We start from the raw sequence: 23,356 nt of genomic DNA, 5'->3' as shown, positions 1-23,356 counted from the left end.
ACATCCCTACCTAAACGATTGGCTGATCAGGGCCCTATTCAGGCAGGAGTTTGAGATAACAGTACAGCAAGTATTAGATTTGTTCCAGTTGTTGGACTGGATTGTCAGCTTCAAGAAGAGCCATCTGGAACTGACCCAGACTCTAGAATATCTGGGAGTTCTTTTTGACATGGTTCGGGGCACATTTTTTTTCTAGAGCCATGCAAATAGAAGCTGCAAAGACAGATCCTGTGTCTCTTGACAATGTAGATTCCTACGGCATGGCATTATCTCCAGGTGTTGGACTCCATAGTAGCATTCCTGGAAGTGGCCCTCTGGGCCAGGACACACATGCAACCTCTCCCGGACTCTCTTCTGTCTCAGTGGTCTCCGCAGAGGTATTTGCTTCAGATGCAGCTTCCATGGACAGGGGCGGCAAGGAACAGCTTTTGCTTGTGGGTTCATGACAGCTCCTTGTCGAAGGGCATGCCTCTCCAAATTTCAGAGTGGGTGATTCATGACTGATGCCAGTTTTTTAGGCTGGGGAGCTCATTGTGGAGACCACTCGATTTAGGGGCGATGGATTCACCATCAGAAGGGGTGGTCCATAAATTTTCTGGAGCTCCAAGCCATCCAGCAGTCCTTGGAAGGTGCTAGAAAAGCTTGTCAAAGGAAAAGCTGTAAGGGTGTTCTCCAACAATGCCATGCCTTTGGTGTATGTGAACAGACAGGGGCACCAGAAACGTCTCTTTACGCCTGGATGCTCAGATACTTTTCCAGTGGGTTGAAGCCCACCTTCAGATTCTTTTCCGGCCCATGTAGCTGGACTGGAAAACGTTCAGGCCAACTTCTTAAGTCGACACCTCCTGGACCCAGGGGAATGATGGCTCTCCCAAAGGGCATTTGATCTCATTGTACGCCACTGGGGAAGACTAGTAATGGATTTTTAATTTTTATTTATTTATTTTTATTTTTAATTTTTTGTTTATCTTTTAAAATTTTTTATTTATTAGTAATGGATTTGATGGCACACAGAGATGCTTTTGCAAAACCTTACTCATGAAGTCCACATGCTCTCACTGGCTCTGCAAAGATGGCCACTGAAGCTCAGAGCTCTGTTTTATATCAGCAGGTGACATTACTAAAAACACCATCCAAATGCCATCACTGTGAAATCCCACATTTTAAGAGACATTCTTCAGAAAAACCAGTGCCAGTCAATTTTAGTATTCAAACCCTGGGGTTCTTTGGCATTTAGACAAATCCACTCCTGTTCATGGCTCATAGTGTATGTTTTTTCAGATGTTTTGGTTCTATTTGTCCTGATGCAGCATGAAGCGAAATGCTGGCCAGTAAGCACTTCTTAATGCTGCCCACCCACCCGCCATCGCTTTGCATTTTAAAAAAAACCCCAGTTAATCCAGGCCCTGCATGTTCTCACCCTTCTCTCCTGTCTGGTATGATGCCGCCAAGCTGAAAAAACTGCCCATCTCAGCAGTGATTCAGCGACGTTGCCCATGGCTCCCCTTCCTCTGCGAGACTAAGTTGATGGGTCGGCTTCCCTCCATGAGGAGGTTGGTTGATATATTTTTTTTTTTTACCCCCCCCCTTCCTCCTTAGAAGTTGATACTTTGGCCATGATAGTGACCAAAAAGACCATCATCCCAGTACAGTGCAGTCAGTACTGCTTACAAGGACCCCCATGACTATAATTTGGAGGCCTCAATCAAGCAACTTTTCAGTTCCTTGACCATGGAGGTGCAGACTTCTACCTGCTGGAGTTATGTGGCCCATACTGTGCTCCAGTGGGTGCAGCAGCTCCTGCTGACTGGAAGCAGCTCATTCTTACCTGTTAATTTAAGAACATAAGAATAGCCTTATTGGGTCAGACCAATGGTCCATCAAGCCCAGTAGCCCGTTCTCACGGTGGCCAATCCAGGTCTAGGGGCCAAAACTCAAGAAGTAGCAACATTCCATTCAGAATCCTAAAGAATAGCAAGATTCCGGAATCCGAAAGAGCAACATAAGATTCCAGAACCCCAAGGACTAGCAATATTCCATGCTACCGATCCAGGGCAAGCAGTGGCTTCCCTGATGTCTTTCTCAATAACAGACTGGACTTTTCCTCCAGGAAATTGTCCAAACCTTTCTTAAAACCAGTTACTCTATCCACTCTTACCACATCCTCTGGCAACATGTTCCAGAGCTTTACTATTCTCCGAGTGCAAAAAAATTTCCTCCAATTGGTTTTAAAAGTATTTCCCTGTAACTTCATTGAGTGTCCCCTAGTCTTTGTAATTTTTGACGGAGTGAAAACTCGATCCACTTGTTCTACTCCACTCTGGATTTGTAGACTTCAATCATATCTCCCCTCAGCCGTCTCTTTTCCAAGCTGAAGAGCCCTAACCGTTTTAGTCTTTCCTCATACGAGAGGAGTTCCATCCCCTTTACCATCTTGGTCGCTCTTCTTTGAACATTTTCTAGTTCCACTATATCTTTTTTGAGATAAGGAGACCAGAATTGAACGCAATACTCCAGATGAGGTTGCACCTTGGAGTGATACAGGAGCATTATAACATTCTTAATCTCATTAACCATCCCTTTTTAAAATAATTCCTAGCATCCTATTTGCTTTTTTGGCTGCTGCCACACATTGGGCTGAAGATTTCATTGTATTGTCTACGATGACACCAAGATCTTTTTCTTTCCTTTCATTTGAATCCTGCTAGACCAGTCCACTTCCCATCCTGGAAGACTTTGGAAGTGGGGTGTGGGGGTGGGAGGGATATTCTGCAAACTGCTCTGAGTGCAGCAGCCTTTTTTGTGTCCTTTTTGGAGAGTAAAGGTAATAACTAATCTATTATTTTCATAAATTTTGTAGGTTTTCAGAGGACTTTTGTGTTGTTTGGGTTTTAGTGTGATGCTTAGTTTTGATAACAGATATATTGACTAGCTCCAGGCTGGTATCACTAGAATTTGTCTCTTCTTTTGCTTCATCCATCTGCTGGTTAGGGAATATAACCAACTGGTGTATCAAGATTTAATGAAAGGAAATTAACAGATAAAAATAAATTTCACCTTTCTGCATGTAAAACAGGCTTTTCATGTAGCAAAGCCTTTATAAAATTGCCCTCAGTCAGTGCCTTGATATATTAAAAACACTTAGCTCTGCTCTTGCTTATGCCTCCTAGTAGAACACACACTACTATCTCCTCTTTTTGGTGGTGGCTATTACCAAGTATGTTTTGTCTTGTGGTTCTTAGGGCCTATCTCTCGGTTGCTGTGGCATTTCCTGTCATAATAATAATAATTTTATTCTTATATATCGCCATACCGAAAAAGTTCTAGGCAGTTCACAACAAGGTGAACTAGGTGGGATCCAGATAAAATACAAATTAGAATAATGGACTTAAAAACAGATAAAGACAGAAAGCATTTACAATATAATGCAGAAAATACCGGCATGGCAGGGAAAGAAGTAATACATAGAACAGATAAAATACATCAAGTTGAATATAAGGAACTTGATTTAAAAAATAAAGCAGAATGCATTAAGATACCAGACTATCAAACAGTTGAGTCTTTAACAATTTTCTAAAATCAAGATAGGAAGAGACCTCTACCATAATTTTTCCAAGTCATACATTCAATTTAGCGGCTTGAAATGAGAGGGTCCTCTCAAGGAACTTCTTATAACGACAGGATTTTATGGAGGGATACGAAAACAAGTGCATTCTACGTGTGGTCTCAAACCCGAAACTGATTTATAACAAATACAAGAAAATTTGAACAGAATTCTCAACTCCTCTATCAGCAACCAGTGGAGTTTCAAATAAAAAGGAGTGATATGCTCCCATTTTTTTTTTTAAACCAAAAATGAGGCAAACGGCAGTATTCTGAATCTCTCAATTTTTTGAAAATTTTCTTGTCAGTACACTGTAGCACTCCCATTGTAGCAGTGTTTGTTCAGTTCATTCCAACATACAGTGGGAATAGGTACCCTTCTTCCATTGGTCCTTGCAGGTACTGCTTGGACACAATTTATAGTGTTGACTGGCCTGAATTCTTGGGATAGAAATGTTATGTTCAGGAGACACTATGCTTTGAGCTTCAGGCATTAAATTCTGTTGCCATGTTCTCATATCTCAAGGCTATAATTTTCCATTCTCTAATGCTCTGTCTCAGTTGGCATTTATCTAAAATGCTTTCACTATAGAGATTCAGCATTTGTAACCTTTTCTGTTTCATGAAATATTATTGCAATCAAAACTTTGGTGAATATGCTGATTGTTTCTTTTATTTCAGATTGGACTTGATGAAGGAAACACACAAATCTCATCAAGAAGAACATGAGAAACATCAGCAAAGCCGGGAGAATTCCACAAGTTCAATTGAGCGCCTGGATGGATCTTCGGAGGGCATTGGTGAACGGTATAAATTTTTGCAAGAAATGCGAGGGTATGTCCAAGACTTGCTTGAGTGTTTCAGTGAAAAGGTAAGAATGCTAAGATATTAATCCCTTTTAATAATATGATTGCCCTTTAGCAATGTATCTTTTGGTACTTACTAAAATGTCTATAGGACATCCTAAAGGAGTTTTTCATGGGTTATTCTGATTCAATGGAAGTTCAAAGTAGAAATTTCATTTTCTTTGTATGGTTTTGATTTTTATATAATATAAGCCGCTTAGTACACCCTTTTAGGTGAAAAGGTGGGTTATAAATTTGTCAAATGAAATTAGTAGAAACAAAGATGTAGATAGTTTTGTCTCATATGCAAACAAATTTCACTACTCTTTACATCCTCCCCACATTAGCATTTTCCCATCAATTCCCTCCCCCAACGCAGTGTACACTGCTGGTACACTCTTATACTCACACACCACACTGTACAAAAATCCACTTGGAGATATTGCCTACACTACTGGCCCTCTTGCCCCCTAAACATACACACAAACTCTGTGTTGCTGGCCCCCCACCCCAGCAAATCAATAAGATACAAGGGAGGCCCCCTGCCCTAGCAAATCAATAAAAACAGATAGAGAACTGAATTACAAGTAGAATAGTAACGCAGAATTAAGACATGAAAGGAAGAAAGTAATGAAATTTAAGTACACTTCCCTCTCTGTATTCGCAGGGGTTTGGGGCAGAGCTGGCCCGCGAATATTAAAAAGCCGTGAGTAATAATTGAACCGGTTCTGCCCCTAACCCCCGCTTCCCCCGGCTATTTTAAGCCCTGAAAGCTCCCCCCCCATGCCTTACCTGATGGTCTAGCGGATTTTCGTGGCAGGAGCGATCTTCCTATGCTCCTGCCCCGTGCAGATCGCTCACAGGAAATGGCTGCCTTGATCTCCTGTAGTCTCCGAGCCATTTCCTGTTAGCGATCTGCACAGGGCAGGAGCGTAGGAAGATTGCTCCTGCCCCGAAAACCTGCTAGACCACCAGGTAAGGCTTAAGGGGGGGGGGGCTTATAGGGCTTAAAATAGCCTGAAAAATGAAAATGTATTTTTTGATTTAAAACCGTGAATAAGCGAATCCATAGATACAGAATTCACAAATACTGAGGGGGACATGTATGACAAAGGAAGGAACCTGAACACTAGGCTTCACTGGAAGCCAATCAACATGTCAACGGCTTCTCTACTATATCATTTTCCATGTTAACTGGTTCCCGATGAAGCCCAGTGGCCCTGTTACTTAGGGTGAGACCAGTGGCCCAGCTGAACTTAACTTATATCACATATTGTAGATATGTCATATAAATGAATCAGACTGGGGAGATGTTCCCCAAGCAATTTAGAAAATGAAACATTAATTTACTATATTTTATTTCTCAGACGTGGATCCATTTTTCAAAAGGGTAGTTTTTGGTTTTGTTTTTCAAGCTGAAGTGAAGGGGTAACAAAGAGAAGTTGCCTTAAATTATAGGTGTCAAATACCTTTATATCATGCACAGATAAGCATTTTTTCACTTTTTTAAAGTTGAATGCAACTGTGGGACACACTTAATAAATAAATTGAGGAGGGTTTTGCCATTAAAAAAATCGCACTTACCAGGTTCACTGTAACGGAACCTTCTCCCAATCCTGGCACAATTCCTGCGGAGTACCTCAGGGCTCCCCTCTATCCCCTTCTCTATTCAACGTCTAAATGGCTTCGTTGGGTCATATGTTATCTGATCTTAAATTGAAATCATATATATACGCAGATGACATCACTATTATCATTCCCATATCCTCCCTTACACAAGAGACTGAACAATTCACCTCTTCCGTCCTCACCAAGATAGAACAATGGACCACACTATTCAAATTAAAACTGAACCCAGAAAAAACCAAAATTTTCCTGGCTTGTCCCACCAACAAGCTAACAAATACCTTCTTGAAATTAAACGGGTTAGACTACCCAATTAACCCCACTATCAAAATCCTTGGAGTCATCCTAGATTGCTGCCTGACTCTCGAAGTCCATACTAATGCTCAGGTTAAAAAATGTTTTGGTACCCTCTGGAAACTTCGCACCATCAAACACTATTTCGACTTCCTCTCCTTCCGACTTCTGGTCCAATCACTAATCTTAAGCATCCTGGATTACTGCAATATTATATACCTAGGATCCTTTAAAAAAAACCATCAAACGCCTAAGAATCGTTCAGAATGCTGCCGTTCGCCTCATTTACAATCTCAAAAATTCAGATCATGTAAGCCCTTATTACAAAAAATTGCACTGGCTGTCGTTGGAGGCAAGGATCATCTTCAAATTTGCTTGCCTCTGCTTCAAAACTTTAACAGGCTCATCTCCAATCTACCTGTCGGATCACTTTGAACGTACAGGCCCCACCCGCACACGTAATACCCACCTGTTTGCCTTCCCATCCCTAAAGAGCTGTGTCTACAAGAGATTCCTTGATAGATCTCTGGCATTCCAAGCAGGTAAATGGAATAAATGTCTTACCACTCTCATTTCTAACTCACCCTCCTACCAAACTTTCAGGAAATCAATCAAAACCTATCTCTTTGATAAATTTCTCTGACTCCCTCCCCGCCTTGTATCTCCGACACGCCTCCGGATTTCCTGAGTACTTCTGACTTGCTAAGCTAAGCTGATTGACTTGTTTGTAACATTGCTGTCTATGTACAGTCTCTTACTCTGTTAACCGCTCTGAACTGTTATGGTACTGCGGTATACAAAAATAAAGTTGTTATTATTATTATTTGACCAGTGATAGAAGTGTGCAGGGGAGCTAATTTGTTTGACAGCTCTACCTTCACAGCTCTGGGTCAGCGTTGTCTCCCGCAGCTTCTGAGGCCATTTTCCTCCTCAATGGAAACACTAGGCATATTATTCAGTCTCTATTGGAGTTTATAAATTTTGATTTGTTTGTGATTTGTTAAAGGACCCATTAGTGAATTGAGGTGGACTGTGCTGACTCTCATCAGAACTTTGTCCTGTATGAACAACTAAATTAGTATTTTAAAAATAGGATATAGGCCTAATGTGCATGTTTTGGTAAAATAAAAAAGTTTTATAAAATATAAGTAAGACAAATCAGAAGGAGGCTAGCAATAAAATGTACAGATAAGCAAAAGATAAGCAGGCAAGTCAAAATGTAAGAACTCAAGCTTAAAAAATACAACTATGTTTGCTATAATTTTGAATTAGGTAAAGACTGCAAAGGGCATCCTATTAGCTCAAAAATAAAGAAATAAATGAAGCCTCAAAGCTCACTAAGCCATTAACTGATTTCACTGGAGTCCCACATTATTATTACTGGCTTCACTCATTTAAACCAGGGAAACAAGAACAGTGACCAAAACTCCATGATGTGAAGAAAAATAAACTGTTTAAAAAAAACCTGGTGACTATGCCAACAATAAAACAAAACAAAACTACAAGGAAATGTACAGGGTGCAGGAATTTTAATTTACAAAAATTTTACCAAACACATAAAAATATATAAAATGTATCAATCACATAAAAAATACATGAAATAACATCCAAAGTTCTGGTCCTGACATTCGTGTGGACTTTTTACCCCGCAGTGCAGTGCTTTTACGCCTGTCTATTTAAGATTTTGTTTGTTATCCCAGGACAAGCAGGCAGGTATTCTCACTAGTGGGTGACGTCATCCAACGGAGACCCGATGCGGACATCTCACAAGCATACTTGCTTGTAGAAACTTTTAGAAGTTTCAAGTTGCCCACATGCGCGAGTGCCTTCCCACCTGATGCACCGGGCGCGTCTCCTCAGTTCTTTCTCTTCCCCGGAGCTGAGAAGTCCATCTTTGACTCTCTGCGCGAAGTCCCTTCACTTGTGTCTTCTGTGCCCGCGGTTTTGAGTTTTCTTTGCTCATTATCGTTGGCTCACGTTGCGTTTTGTTTAAAAAAAAAAAAAAATTTATTTCGATTGTTCCACGTACCAACATTTGGGACCCCTGAGGAAGGAGTGTTTCTTCAAAACACGGACTGTGTCGGGTCCGGTCCACACGAATGTCAGGACCAGAATTTTGGATGTTATTTCATGTATTGATATCATTTTATAACAAAACAAAAAAAAACAGAGGGATTGGAAACTCAATTCACATTCAGATAAATAACTATTCCAGTAATAGTGCACATTGGTGGAACATGCTCAATTCCTTAACCCCTTGTAAGCATGCAATTGCAGGTTAACTTCAAGCCACTACAATTTAATAGAAACGCCTCAGATGCTACAAAGCTAGCATTGCTTTGATACTTGAAAGGAGAGCTTACATTGTTCAATAGCTCACTTTTAGCTTTCTATCATTGGTGAAAACAAACCATTAGGTTATGCTTGAAATAACAAAAGCAGCACATCTTTAACAATAAACCAGTAAGTTGGGGGCGTGGCTTAACGCGAGCACAGAATGGAAGTGTGATCTCGACGCTCCTCTCCAAATGGGCAACTGACATAAAATAAAAATATCCCAATATTAATTATTTCAATTGAAAATACTCATAATTGAAGCAGAAACTATTGAAAATATATATTTAACATTTTCTTGAAGAAACGAAGACAAGAACTGAGCAAGAGAAACCAAAGAGAGATTTGCCGGTTTTCTCTCCCTCATCGTTGAAACGGCGAGACGTTGGATTAAAGATAGAAGAAATAAAAGAGAGAAGAGTTGGCAGATTGGATAAAGTCCTCCTCTGAAACTGAAACTGAAAAGTTTTAGCGCTGAAGTGAAGACATCGGGGCACTAGAGCGGAGAGGCACTGGTGACAGGAAGCTGACGGTTGTTTGAACAAAAACTTGTGCCCGCTGAGGGGGATAAATCCCGAAGTAAGTGAACAAGGGAAGTGATAAGATCGGCGAAAACTGTTATAACAGAAATCAATTACTAAAGATAATATCTTAAATATAAACAAAAGATAATTTGAAAACATTTCCTGTCAGACAAAAAAAAAAAAAAAAAAACGCAGAAAAGATCTGAAGCGAAGGAGAAAAGTAAGGCTACTAATTTTTATCGGTCTTTCTGTGTGGTGATATGACATGAAAGTGAGAAGAGCTGTAAAAAATTATTAACTGACTAATATTGAAAAAGGGACGGATTCCATTGTGAAACCGTTGTTAGCTAGATCCCTGAGTTGCGGCGGTTTGAAGCGCTGAGTCAGAGCCTGAGAGATTAATTTCAACTGATTTAAGAGTCTATGCAGCTTAGCGCGAGCAGCAATACTGATACAGTTGAATGTGAAAAACCAGAAGGTGATCTGATCAAATATAAAAAAATAACCTGAATTGCGGCAGTTGAAATGGGATAAGTGCTGACAATAAACGGGAAGACAGAAAACCAGTTGTGATTTTGGCAGTTTCATTGAAATTGAATGCAGTGTTAAAACCAGCAAATTACAAGTGAAAGATCAGTATTGATTGAAAAAAGGAATTTGTGTTCTGATCAATTTTCTTTGACAAAAAAGGGGATTTAAAAAAAATTGAGAGAGAGAAGGACTTACATTTCTCTTAAAAATTGGATGCCTTAGCACTGAAGACAAATAAATGTCAGCTTATTTATAAAAAACAAATACTGAATTCAATATCAATTTCCTCTTGCAAAGCTGCGATTGGGCTTATGAGAGAGGAGACACGAAAAAAAAATATTCAACGGACCTCTAAAAACTGAAACAGCAAGATATTGAGGAATTGAGAGACGCTGAGAAAAAACAGAAGAAAATTGCTTAAAGCTGATCAAAATAGAAAAAATAACTCTAATAAAGGGTTGCTCTCCTTAATCAGAGCTGCGATTGGGCTTGTAAGAGGAGAGGAAAAAAAAAAAAAAAAAAAAAAAAAAAAGAGTTCCCCTACAACATTGAAAAAGTGAAAGTGAGAAAAACATAGGTAAAGGAAAAAGAAAAGAACTTAAAAAGAAAACTTTCTATTTCAAAGATATAACAAAATCTTGGAAGAAAAGAGATTAAAAACCTAAGAATACCAAATATAAAAGATTTAAATACAAGAAATAATAATAATAACTAAGGAAAAGTGAACAATAAAATGGCAAGTACTAGACAAAACAAAAATGAGACAGGTACATCTGCAAAAAGACAGAAACAAGAACAAATAACACCTAGCAAGATACCACTTCCTATCGAAGAATCAGACACATTAAGCAAAGCTGAAGTCATGGAAGAATTAAAACAAATCAAACAAATGCTGAAAGAAACTATTACTAATATGTCTGATATGAAAGAAGAAATTTTAAATATACATAGACAAATGGAAGTTAACGACAAAAGAACAACTGAATTAGAATCAAAAATGGAAATTATAGAATGTGAATCAAAAAGATGTAAAAACGACAACCTGGAATTAAACAAATTAAAAGATCAACTGGAAGATTACGAGAATAGAGGACGAAGAAAGAACATCAAACTCTTTGGAATACAAGAAAATCTAGAGGGGAAAAATACTATCCTTTTCCTTGAAAATTTAATTCCAAAAATTCTACAATTAGACTTGAAACAAACAATCGAAATCGAAAGGGCACATAGAATCCCAATAAAAAATTCAGAAAATAAAAACAGACCAAGACCAATCATTTTCAAAATGTTGAGATACCAGCAAGCACTAGAGATACTAAATGCTGCAAAAAAAGATAAAAACTTAAACTATAAAGGATCAAGATTATGGTTTTTACCAGATTTCGCCAAAAACACAGCATCTAAAAGGAAAAGACTACTAGATATGAGACCACTACTCAAAGAAAAAGGATTTAAATATGGACTATACTATCCAGCGAAAATGAGAGTGTCATCTGGAGACAAGTCGTTATATTTTGAGGATCCCGAAAAACTAAAAGAGTTTCTATCTAAACCAGAACCTATGATATATTAACAAAATATATTAAAAAGGTTTTGAAGACTCTATGAAAAATTAGGAAATACAACATATCGAAATATTGAAGAAATGGAGGAAAACAATACAAAGAAAAGTTAATAATAATTATATGAAAGAAAGAACAGAATATATGAAAATTATTAAATAATACACTGCATACAAGTTTAAAATAATTATATGTTGAAATCAAAACACTAAGGAAATACAAATTAACACATTGTTAAATAAAAAATGATACATTAATAAAATGTTATGGAAAATGATTAAATAAATATAAAAGATCAATATAGATAGATAGAAGGGAAATTTGTTAAACAATTGAATATCGATTGCCTGGAATGGGGAGAATGTTAGGATTATATTTCCAATGTGCATCCTTAAGCAGCCAATGTATTGGGTGGGAAAGGGAGGGATAAGAAGAATATTTATTAGAATAATTAAGGGAGATACATTAGGGTTTAATATGTGTGTCATGAGGAAAATTTTTTGGTTATTAAATATGAAAGAGGAGAGGAAGAATAAGATAATGAAAGGTATTAAAATATATAATGTCTATTAAAATATATTCTATTAACGTCAATGGCCTGAATCATGTAATTAAAAGGGAAAAAATATTAACATATTTAAAAAAACAAAATGCAGATATTTACTGTCTGCAAGAGACCCATCTTAATATGAAGGAATCACAAAAATTATCAGGTGGATGGATAAAAGAATGTTTTTTTGCTCCAGCAGTGGGTAAAAAAGCAGGGGTTGCAATCCTTATAAACAAAAAATGTATGGCCAATATAAAAGTAAAAAATACAGATCCACAAGGAAGATGGATACACATTGATATAGGTATGGGAAATGATACCCTGACGTTATTTAATATATATGCCCCTAATTCGAATCAACCAGAATTTTTCAAAAAGCTACAAAATATGTTATTACCACTGGCTGCCTCTAATTTAGTGGTGGCTGGAGATTTTAATGCTGTAATGGATCCATTATTGGATAAAAAACCAGGTAAAAATATTAAATCTTTAGGTTTAGATAATTTAGTTCGATCATGTGATTTGAAAGATATATGGCGTATTCTTCATTTTAATGATCAGGAGTATTCATTTTGTTCACAGGTTCATAAATCATTTTCAAGAATAGATTATATTTTCGTTTCAACAAATAAAGTGCAACAAGTGAGTAAAGCCTCCATTGATCCTATTATCATTTCGGATCATGCAGGAATATGGATAGAATTACAATTAGATCAATTAGAAAATAATAGACCTCTTTGGAGATTTGATAATGCATTGCTTGTAGATGACAAATTTTTGGAAAATCTTAAAACACAAATTAATGAATTCTTTCAAATAAATTTAGTGGAAGATACATCTATAGAAAATGTATGGGATGCATTTAAAGCAACTATGAGGGGTAATATCATATCATATTCAGCTTTTATTAGAAAACAAATTAAAAAACAACATATAGAATTAGAAAAAGAAATAAAAATATTAGAAGCTAAATTGATAAGCAAATGGGAATATGAAGTTTTGCAAGCTCTTTTGAAAGTAAAAGGTAAATATAACGAATTAACTTCAAAAATGATAAGAAAAGATTTGTTTTCCAAGCAAACAGTGTATTATGGAAATTCTAATAAGGCGGGAAAATTATTAGCAAATTATCTTAAGGCAAAAAAAAGGAGAACTAATATTAATGGAATTAAAGATGATAATGGTATAATAACAAATCAAACAAATATAATATTAAAACAATTTTTAAATTTTTATAAGGATCTATATTCTTCTGAACCTTATTTGGAGAAACAAAAAGATGGAAAAAAATTTTTAGATCTAATAAATGGACCAAAGATTCCTGATCATATAAAACGAAGTTTAGAAGAGCCTATATCATTAAAAGAATTAGAAACAGCATTGAGATCTCTTAGAGTTGGATCCGCTCCAGGTGGTGATGGTTACACAGTAGAATTTTATAAAACATTTCAAAATATCCTCTCCCCACATTTATTAAAATTATATCAGACACAACTTATAAAAGGTAATATAAAAGGTACTATGGCTGAATCAATAATAATTGTTTTGCCTAAGCCAAATAAAGATCCTACATTGGTTTCGAACTACAGGCCTATATCTTTGATAAACGTTGATAATAAACTTTTGGCGAAAATTTTGGCTTTGAGATTGGCCAAAGATCTCCCACATATTATAGATATGCATCAAACGGGTTTCGTTGCTAAAAGACATTCCTCAAATAACTCTAGATTATTATTTCACATGCTAAACTTGTCAAAAAAAATGGATGAACCGGCATTTACAGTTTCATTAGATGCCGAGAAAGCATTTGATAGGGTAGAATGGAATTTTATGTATCAGGCTTTGGAATGGTTTGGTATAGGTTCTGGATTTATACAAATGGTAAAAACATTGTATAGCTTCCCGATTGCAAGATTAAATATTAATAATAAGATATCGGATGGTTTTCAATTGCAGAGGGGAGTTAGACAAGGTTGTCCTTTATCTCCTTTGTTATTTGATATTGTATTAGAACCCTTATTGTTAGCAATACAACAAACGAGGGAGATAAAAGGAATTCCATATTCAGATATGGAATATAAAATTTCGGCTTATGCTGACGATATTTTGCTTTATTTGAGAAATCCAGAATCTACCTTATCTTCTTTATTGAAATTAATTGATAAGTTTGGCAAATTTTCAGGTTATAAAATTAATTGGAATAAATCTGAAATTATACCCTTGAATGTTCACTGTGTAAAAGGATTATTTGATACTTTTCCATTCATATGGAAAGAAGAAGGATTTAAATACCTAGGCATTCAAGTTAAAAAAACAATTGAAGATACTGTAAAAGAAAATGAAAAATATGTATTAAAAAAAGTAACGGAGTTATGTGAACAATGGAACCCACTACATATATCTTGGTGGGGGAGAGTTCAAACTATTAAAATGATGATCTTGCCTGTGGTTTGCTACCAAATGAGTATGATACCTATTTATTTTCAGGGGTCCTTTTATAAGAATATTAATAGAATTTTAACAAAATTTCTTTGGCTTGGTAAAACACCTAGAATAGCTTTAGTAACCTTACAAAAATCAATTAAGGAGGGAGGGGTAAATTTTCCAAATTTCTATAGGTACCATCAAGCCTATATTCTACGTCAGGGTATGTATTGGATCCTCCCAGAACTTATAGAGAATGCACCAGATTGGTTATATTTGGAATGGCGCCTTATGTTTCCCCTAAATTTAGTTCATCTTCCAAGTATTAATATACCTAAAATATACAGAGAAAATAAAATAATAATGGATACTTGGAAAACATTGAGATTTATAGATAAATTAACACCCATCCCAATATATAAATCAACTAATCAATCCATATGGATAAACTCCAAGATCAAAATAGGCGGAGCCCAAATCCTTTGGAAGAACTGGATTATTGCAGGAATTAGATCTCTAGATGATATTATTTCAGAAGGTAAACTGCTGGATTTTTCACAATTGCAACATAGATTTGGTCTTAATAAAACACAAAGTTTTAAATGGTTGCAATTGAAGCAGGCCATTCAGGTTGGGTTCCCTGAATGGAAATCATTAAACAATCAATATAGTTTAAAATTCTTATGCTTTAAAGCAGACTTCCTGGGACATCAAGCCGCATTGTGGTATAAATTAATATCTGGATATTTGAATAAAAAACCAAAAAATGGTCTAAGAGACATTTGGAGCATTGAGATTGGACATCAAATTAATGCATCTCAATGGCCACTGATTTGGTCTTGGAGAATGGGATGTACAGTGTCAGCATCTATGAGACAAACATGGTTCTTTTTATTACATAGAGCTTTTTGGACCCCTACTCGTTTACAAAAACTAGACAGTTCTAAGTCTAATAGATGCTGGCACTGTAATCTAGAACCAGGGACATTAGATCATTTATTATACTACTGTCCTTATATTAAAATATTTTGGAATTCAATTTGGCCACAAATTAATAAATTAATGGAAAATCATATTGCAATATCATATGATACAATTTTATTTGGAACAATGATGAGAAAAAAAAGTCAAATTTCACCAGAAAATAATAAACTTTTATTAATTATGACAGGGGTTGCCATTCAACATATAACTAACAATTGGAAAAATTACAACAACCTAAACTACACATTTTGGTGGAATACAATATGCCATGTTTTTAAAATGGAAAGATCAATATCAATACAAAAGGGAACATACAATAAATTTATAAAAATATGGGGGCCATTGACAAAATTCTGTAATGATTAAATAATAGAATACTTTTTCTTCCTTTCTTCTTTTAGAGATTTTCTTATGACACACATATAGGGGGGGTAAGGAGAACAATTTATATATAATATAGTATAATATATGATACAAAATGTAACAAATGATTAAGGAATAATAGAAGGGTGGGGGGAGGGAAAATGAAAAAAAATTTATCTAGAATATATTGTTTTAGATATAAATATGTTATTGAATAATTATTAATTGTATTCTATTATGTTATATAATTTTAATAAAATTTGAAAATATTGTATTAAGGTGGTGAAGGGGTGGGGGGAGGGTGAAGGGGAAAATCAAATTCAGACATACATTGTGTTAGATATGAAAGTGATACTATGCATATATCAAATGTATTTTATTATTCTGTACACTTTTTATGAAATTTGAAAATAAAAATATAATGGAAAAAAAAAAAACAATAAACCAGTAAGCCAAATTGATATCATTTTATACATTTTTATGCGTTTGGTTAAATTTTTGTAAATTAAAATTATCCCAGGACAAGCAGGCAGGTATTCTCACAAGTGGATGACGTCATCCAACGGAGCCCCGATGCGGACATCTCACAAGCATACTTGCTTGTAGAAACTTTTAGAAGTTTCGAGTTGCCCACACCGCGCATGCGCGAGTGCCTTCCCGCCCGATGCACCGGGTGTGTCTCCTCAGTTCTTTCTCTTCCGCGGAGCTGAGGAGTGTGGCACTCTGTGAAGAAGGCAGCACCGGGGACGCCTCCATGCTAAACAGCAACTCCCACAAAATACAGCGACGCTTAAACGCACGTGCTGTAAGCGTGGAGCAAGGCCGGCATGATTTCAGAAGGTGTTGAAGCCCGAGACACTGAAGACAGCGTCGATGCGGGTCCGTCAACGAAATCGCGCGCTGGCACTTGACACACTTTTTAAAACCGGTAACAGGCCGGGACATAGGCAGTTTATAGAAGTGGAGAAATAGTCTAATGGTTAGGGCAGTGGGCTGTGAAAAACAGGGAAGCCAGGTTCAAATTAAAATTCCATTACCTTGGGTACAAATTTAGGGGCCCTTTTACTAGGCTGTAGTAAACGCTAACATATGCTTACCATAAGTTAAAAACCACTATCACAAGGTGTGCTCAGGCATCTTGCGGTAGTTTTGGCATCTGCGCATGCTTCCTACATGCTAAAAAATACTTTTTTTTCCCACGCTGAGGGCATGTCTGGGAGGGGCAGAGAGTTAGGTGTATTCTGTGCTAATCTGTTACTGCAGCTACATTGCTGTGCACTAAACGGTTAGCACGTGATTAGCGCAGGAGCCTTTATTGCCTAGAACAGTGGTTCCCAACCCTGTCCTGGAGGAACACCAGGCCAATCGGGTTTTCAGGCTAGCCCTAATGAATATGCATGAGAGAGATTTGCATATGATGGAAGTGATAGGCATGCAAATTTGCTTCATGCATATTCATTAGGGCTAGCCTGAAAACCCAATTGGCCTGGTGTTCCTCCAGGACAGGGTTGGGAATCACTGGCCTAGAAGATAGGTGTCGGCAAGTGCTCCCATGCTAATGAGGAAATTATCGTGTGACCATTAATTAAGAAAATGGGAAATTCAGCCATTTTAGAGCCACACTAAAAGTGACCTCAGCGCAGGGAAAGCCGCATGCTAATGATGATGCTGGCCACTTTTTAACACAGCTTAGTAAAAGGGTCTCTTAGATTGGAGACAGGTAAATAACTACTTTATCTGAATATAGCCTGCCTTGAACTACTACTGAAAAGGCGTGAGCTAAAAATTTAAAAATTCCCAAATCCTCTTATTGAACAGCTTGGCCAGTTGTCAGTCTCCCAGAGCTTCATCCTAATGGTGTTTCCTGTGGTGGAATGAGGCCTTTCATGGAGCCATTCTAGGGTCTCTTGGCTGAACAGTGGTAAGAGGCTAGGGTCTCAATTAACCCTCTTTAGTCTACTGGGAAGAGCATTGCTACTGGTTTCCCTCACTTTTTGACTCTAGTGCAGTTTCTTCTTTCAGCTAAGGAAGCAATGGTCCACATTATGTTGGATAAGCAGATTATTATAAAATTTGCTTATTGCACTGGGGAGCATTATTCTTTAGCGCATTTGTTAGGAAATCCTGTGCAGAGCCCTAATTCATGGCTTTCTGCATCAGCCCCACAGTGTCTTTTCTCAGCATTCCCTTGTTTGACAATTTCAAGCGCTCAGTTAGGAAATTTAATTTAAAATATTTGTATCCTGCGCTTTTTAAAAAAGAAATTTTGGGCTCGCTAGACATAATATTGTTTTTCAGTCTATTTGTATAGCCATATAATGGAATTTTAACTAAAAATTATGCTTCATAGTCAGTCACGTGTGAGACACCAACGCTAACACGTGTGAGACACCAGCTAACAATCGAGCCCTGACAATTCGGCGCAAGACACAAGCGTGCCGTGGAAAAACTTAGTTTTAAAGAGCTCCGAAGCAGGGTGTGAGTGGGGAACCCCCCCCACTTTACTGCATAGTGTTCGCGCTGCTTTTGGGGGAGGGGTTGGGGGGTTGGAACCCTCCATTATAGAGAAAATGGAACTTTTTCTGATTTTTTTTTCGGGAAAAGTTCCGTTTTCTCTATAATGTGGGGGGTTGCACCCCCCAACCCCCCCCAACAGCAGCGCAAACACTATGCAGTAAAATGGGGGGGGGTTCCCCACTCACACCCTGCTTCGGAGCTCTTTAAAACTAAGTTTTTCCATGGCACGCTTGTGTCTTGCGCCGAATTGTCAGGGCTCGATTGTTAGCTGGTGTCTCACACGTGTTAGCGTTGGTGTCTCACACGTGACTGACTATGAAGCATTGGAGCTCTTTAAAAATGTTTTTCCACGGCATGCTTGTGTTTTACGCCAAATTGTCAGCGCTCGATTGTCGGAACACAATTGTAATAAACTAGACATAGAATTAGAACCTTGTCATGGAAGGAGCTTGAAAGTTTGAAGCAAACTGAGATCCAAACTAAAAGAAAATAATTTAAACATATGCTTTATGGCCTTATGGCACTATTTTAGTGCTTTTTAGGTAGCTACCTTGTAGTGCTAGCATCCTCCCCAATCCTTTGTCACCTTGACCTTACGTTACCTCTCCTTAGTCGATGAAATTACATTTCTTGTCCTGATGCTTTTCCTGTCACTAGACCATAAAATTTGAATGTATAATAGGAGTATTATTGTAGTAAAATCGATATATATTGTGTTATATTTAGTATAGTGCGTACTTAATATAGTATCACAGCTCTAAATATTTTAAATAGCTTAATCAATCAATCAATATTTAATTGTGTAAAGTGCTCATACCCAACAACCAACATAGTTCAGGGTAAACACTCCACTATGGTTGCCAACGGGACCATCATCGCCTTTCCAGTCCCGTGCCTCCTTATCAACATCACCACTCAAAACTAAAAACACCACCATCTACTGGTAACTTACCTGATATAGTGGTGCGGAGGCCTCTTGGTAGATGTAGCAGCAACCATAGACAAAAAACTTTGAAAACGCTAGTGCTGTGAAAAGTGCTTTAGTGATAGAAAGTGCTAAATGCCATAGAATGAAACTGAGCCCCTCGACTCGAGTTTCGTGTCCTTCATGAGGAGGGGTCTCTTCCCATGGCTGATGCTGACCGGGAGGGCAAACAAACCCGGGCTCAGGCGATGATGGTCCCGCTGGCAACCATAGTTGAGTGTTTACACTGAACAATGTTGGTTGTAAGGTCTGAGCACTTTACACAATTAAATATTGATTGCCTGATTGATTGATTAAGCTATTTAAAATATTTAGAGCTGTGATACTATATTGAATATTATTATATCATCACAGAGTATTCTAATAAAATCTCCCTAGAGATTGGGTTTAGTATAGTGCACAATCACTTGGACTTGAAGACTAAGGACTCCTTTTATCAAGGTGCGCTAGCGGGGTTAGCACGTCGGACATTTCATCACGCACTAACCCCTGCGGCAAACCAAAAAACTTAACGCCTCGTCAATGGAGAAGTTAGCGACTAGCGCGGCAGGCAGTTTAATGCGCGGTATTCCGCACGGTAAACCTCTACCACACCTTGATAAAAGGAATCCTAACTGTAGTGTACTCTTGAAAATCTTGGTGATTTTTTTTTTTTTTTTTTGCATTTTAATAGCATAATATTTCATTTATATCCCGCAACACCTTACAGTTTGATGCGGTTCACATAAGAGTAAACTCTACATTTACAGCAAAATCCATATTTACTTTGAAACCATTTTTATTGGCAGCAAGTACAGATCAGCATAGTGCAAAGAGAATAGTGCACAGCATAAACTTTCAGAAGAACTATACTTCCCAATTATATAAACACAAAACCCCCAGGGACCATCCCAACCCCCAAATCTTTCAAAAGTCATAATAAAAGTGAATAGGGGGCCCAAAAGACCCAACAACTATTTATCTAATACAGAAACATCCCACTATCTGTATATAATTTCCAACAACTGCAGAAACCAAAGAAAAACCTTTGAAATAGACAGAGGGTATGTACTCCTATAACCTCCTGCACAAGAAGCCCAAGAGCTATCCTGGTATAACTCTCCCCAGTACCTCTCCCCTCCCCCCCCCCCAAGAAGAGAACAGAAAACCCACATTCATCACAAGACAAAATACTTATTTAAATAATTCAATCGATATCATTCCCCCAAAACTGTTTAAACAATACGGCTCATGGAAGTGTACATAAGTAGGCATCAAATGTAATGAAGATACATATAAACAGGATTAAAGTTACCATAACAACTGCTCATGTAACACAAATTGATAGTCAAAAAGTACTGCCTTGGAACAAAGAACTTTAGTAAGGCGGCCTCAACATATGCATTATCAGGCTAATTGTTTCCCTTCAAATATAATTTAGTTTAAAAATGTAAACTGTGAAAAATTGTAGTAAGTTTTTTCTTTAAAACAGTTTGCAAATAGAGCAGAATCTAAAGCATTTATAAGTCACTTTTCCTTTTAGGTACTGTGTCCATGAGATGCTTTTGAAGTTTCCTGCTGTTCCATTTTTTTTTGTTTTGACGCAGCTCTCCTTAATTTTTTTTTTTTGCCCTTTTTTTAGGAATATGTCCTTGGTTCCTTTGGCTTGGCATGACCCCCTGGACAGGCATGCACATAAAGGACCTGGTGTTACGTATTGTGTTATATTTTTACAGGTACCCCAGGTTAATGAACTTGAATCTGCAATGCATCAGCTGTACAAACAGCGCGCTGCCCGCCTTGTCCAAAGACGACAAGATGATATTAAAGATGAATCTTCGGAGTTTTCAAGCCATTCAAGTCAGTCCATCTTGAAGGTTTTTATTATTCATTAAACACCCTTGTTTACTTATCATAAATAACAAGTGTTTATGGGATAGTATAAATTATATTTTTTAAAATCTTTTAAAATTGAACTTTGTTGGGGAATAGAGTCTGACTACACAGTCTAAAATTAAGCAGTTTTGTGTAGAAGTGATAGGAAGTAATGCTTCTGCTTCAGATTCCTTCTTAGTTTTGTTCTTTCAAGAGTTTCTTCACTTATGACTATATTCTGTCAGTTTTTTGTTTCTGTTATACTCCTGTATGTCCTCCCTTTACCCCTCTTTATTTTTAGCAACTGCTGCTCTCCGTTTTTATAGTTTTAGGACATACTGTATATCTGTTTTTACGAACCCTGCTGCTACTGGCATTCCTTCTTAACTGCTGGGGATTATGCTCTGAAGTGAAACAGTTGTGGCAGTGTTCAGAAAAAACCTGATAGCACATATTATGGTCCAGCAATGTTGACTAGGAGGTAGGTACTGGAGAGAAAGAAATGAGAGGTAGGAGCAGTTAATTCAGCAGAAAAAGACTAAGAATATTAGAATGGAGGATACATCTAAAAGGACAAAAAATGAGTACTTAAAAGTTAGCATGTTTTTCATGTCTCTTCAAGTTGACATTTTTTTCCCCTGAGATTTGTCTTTTCATAGACATGTCTTTACTTCTGAAAAGGTGGTGTAGATCATTGCTGCTGATTTGGGCACAATGCTCTATCCATGAGTTTTTATGGGCTGTTCTAAAAACAACAAATATCAAAGTTACAAAAGTACCCACAAATAAAATGTTAAATATTTTGAATATGGAAGTCCAGATCGTAATTTTTTTTTTAGAATCAGTCTTGCATTATAAACCCTACAGAAAGATGTAGGTATGTATTGAGCCAGATCATTGAAGCTGCAGAGTTTTATGGGCATTATATAGGAGCTGTAGGCAACACTAAGTGCTTTTGGAGAATGGGGAGGTTTGACATGACTTTATTGCTTCCAGATCTGAATTTCCTGCCCAGAGTCTGGACACTACCATTTGCATCATTTAAGAGGGTTCAGAGCTGATACTTTATAGATTCATTCGTGACTACAAACTTTTCCTCTGCTTATATCCTCCTATAATCCATCTGTTACAGCAGTACACTTCTCCCTCTGGATTCGCGGGGGATAGAGGCAGAGCTGGACCGCGAATGATGAAATACCATGAATATCTTCTGGTCCAGCTCTGACCCACCCCCGCCTCCCTCCCGCCTTCCCCCTGGCATCCCAGCCTTACCTGGTGGTCTAGCGGGCTTTCGGGGCAGGAGCGATCTTCCTACGCTCCTGCCCCGTGCAGATCGCCAATAGGAAATGGCTGCCATGAGTTCCTGTAGCCTCTTGAGACTACGACGGGAAATCCCCACAGCCATTTCCTATTGGCGATCTACACGGGGCAGGAGTGTAGGAAGATCGCTCCTGCCCCGAAAGCCCGCTAGACCACCAGGTAAGGCCGGGACGCTGGGGGGAAGGCTAAACTATGGGTTTTTAAAATTTTTTTCCCCCTCTCAAAAAATCACGAATATGTGAAATCGCGATTGCCAAAACCGCAAATGGGGTGGGGGAAGTGTAATCCTTTCTAGGTAGCCACAGAACTCAACTCTTATTTTATTTACAGGGTTGGCCAAAGGTAAGTATATAGTATTTATTCTTTTTTAATTTTATTTTAGTTATTGACTAGGTATAATATAATACTGAATGATAAGTAAAAACGAAACAATGTAACATAATAAAAACTTAAAACAAATTTTATTCGTGACACCCGTAAAATAATAAATACTGCACACCAGCTTTTGGCCTACCCTGTATTGCATTCACATTTTTTTTATAGCAATAGCCATCTTTAATCTGAAGAAAGTAGAGAGTAGTTGTCAGAGCTGTCCTGGGAGATTAAAAGATTAGGAGGGTCTTTAGCAGTGAAAAATATGGATTTAGTTTGAATTAGAAATTATGAACCTCTTAACCCTATTCAAAACCATTAAAAAGCAATAGACAAATTAAAGATATCAAAACCACTTCAAAACCATATACAATAAAGAAAATCAAGTAAACTATATTGCAGAACTTATATAAAATCCACAAGACAAAATGCCAACTGAAAGACAATTGAATAATTAATAGCAAGAATATATCCTAGGCAGAGAACAATCTTCAATAAATATAACAGTGCAACATAAAAAAAGAAACTGGCTACCAGAATTAGAGAGGTACCCATATATACTTGTGTATAAGTTGATCTCATGTGTAGGTCAAAGTAATGTTAGAACTAAAAATGGCCAAAAATGCTGTAACCCATGTAGTCAAGTTTGGGTCCCAAATTAGAGAATG

At 37.4% G+C, this 23,356-nt stretch overlaps 1 protein-coding gene across 1 annotated transcript in view; it reads left to right on the top strand.

The window, feature by feature from the left end:
- PAXBP1 (PAX3 and PAX7 binding protein 1) overlaps window positions 1-23,356 on the top strand; it is a 129,609-nt gene that overhangs the window by 55,808 nt on the left and 50,445 nt on the right. The window contains exons 7-8 of the mRNA XM_033950574.1: window positions 4,285-4,474; window positions 20,858-20,981. Coding sequence (XP_033806465.1) covers window positions 4,285-4,474; window positions 20,858-20,981 — 314 coding nt within the window. The remainder of the gene's footprint in view (window positions 1-4,284; window positions 4,475-20,857; window positions 20,982-23,356) is intronic.

Source organism: Geotrypetes seraphini, chromosome 6 (genome assembly GCF_902459505.1).
Source record: "Geotrypetes seraphini chromosome 6, aGeoSer1.1, whole genome shotgun sequence".
NCBI lineage: Eukaryota > Metazoa > Chordata > Amphibia > Gymnophiona > Dermophiidae > Geotrypetes > Geotrypetes seraphini.
The sequence above is the reverse complement of the archived record's forward strand: the minus strand, read 5'-3'. Positions and strand labels throughout refer to the sequence as shown.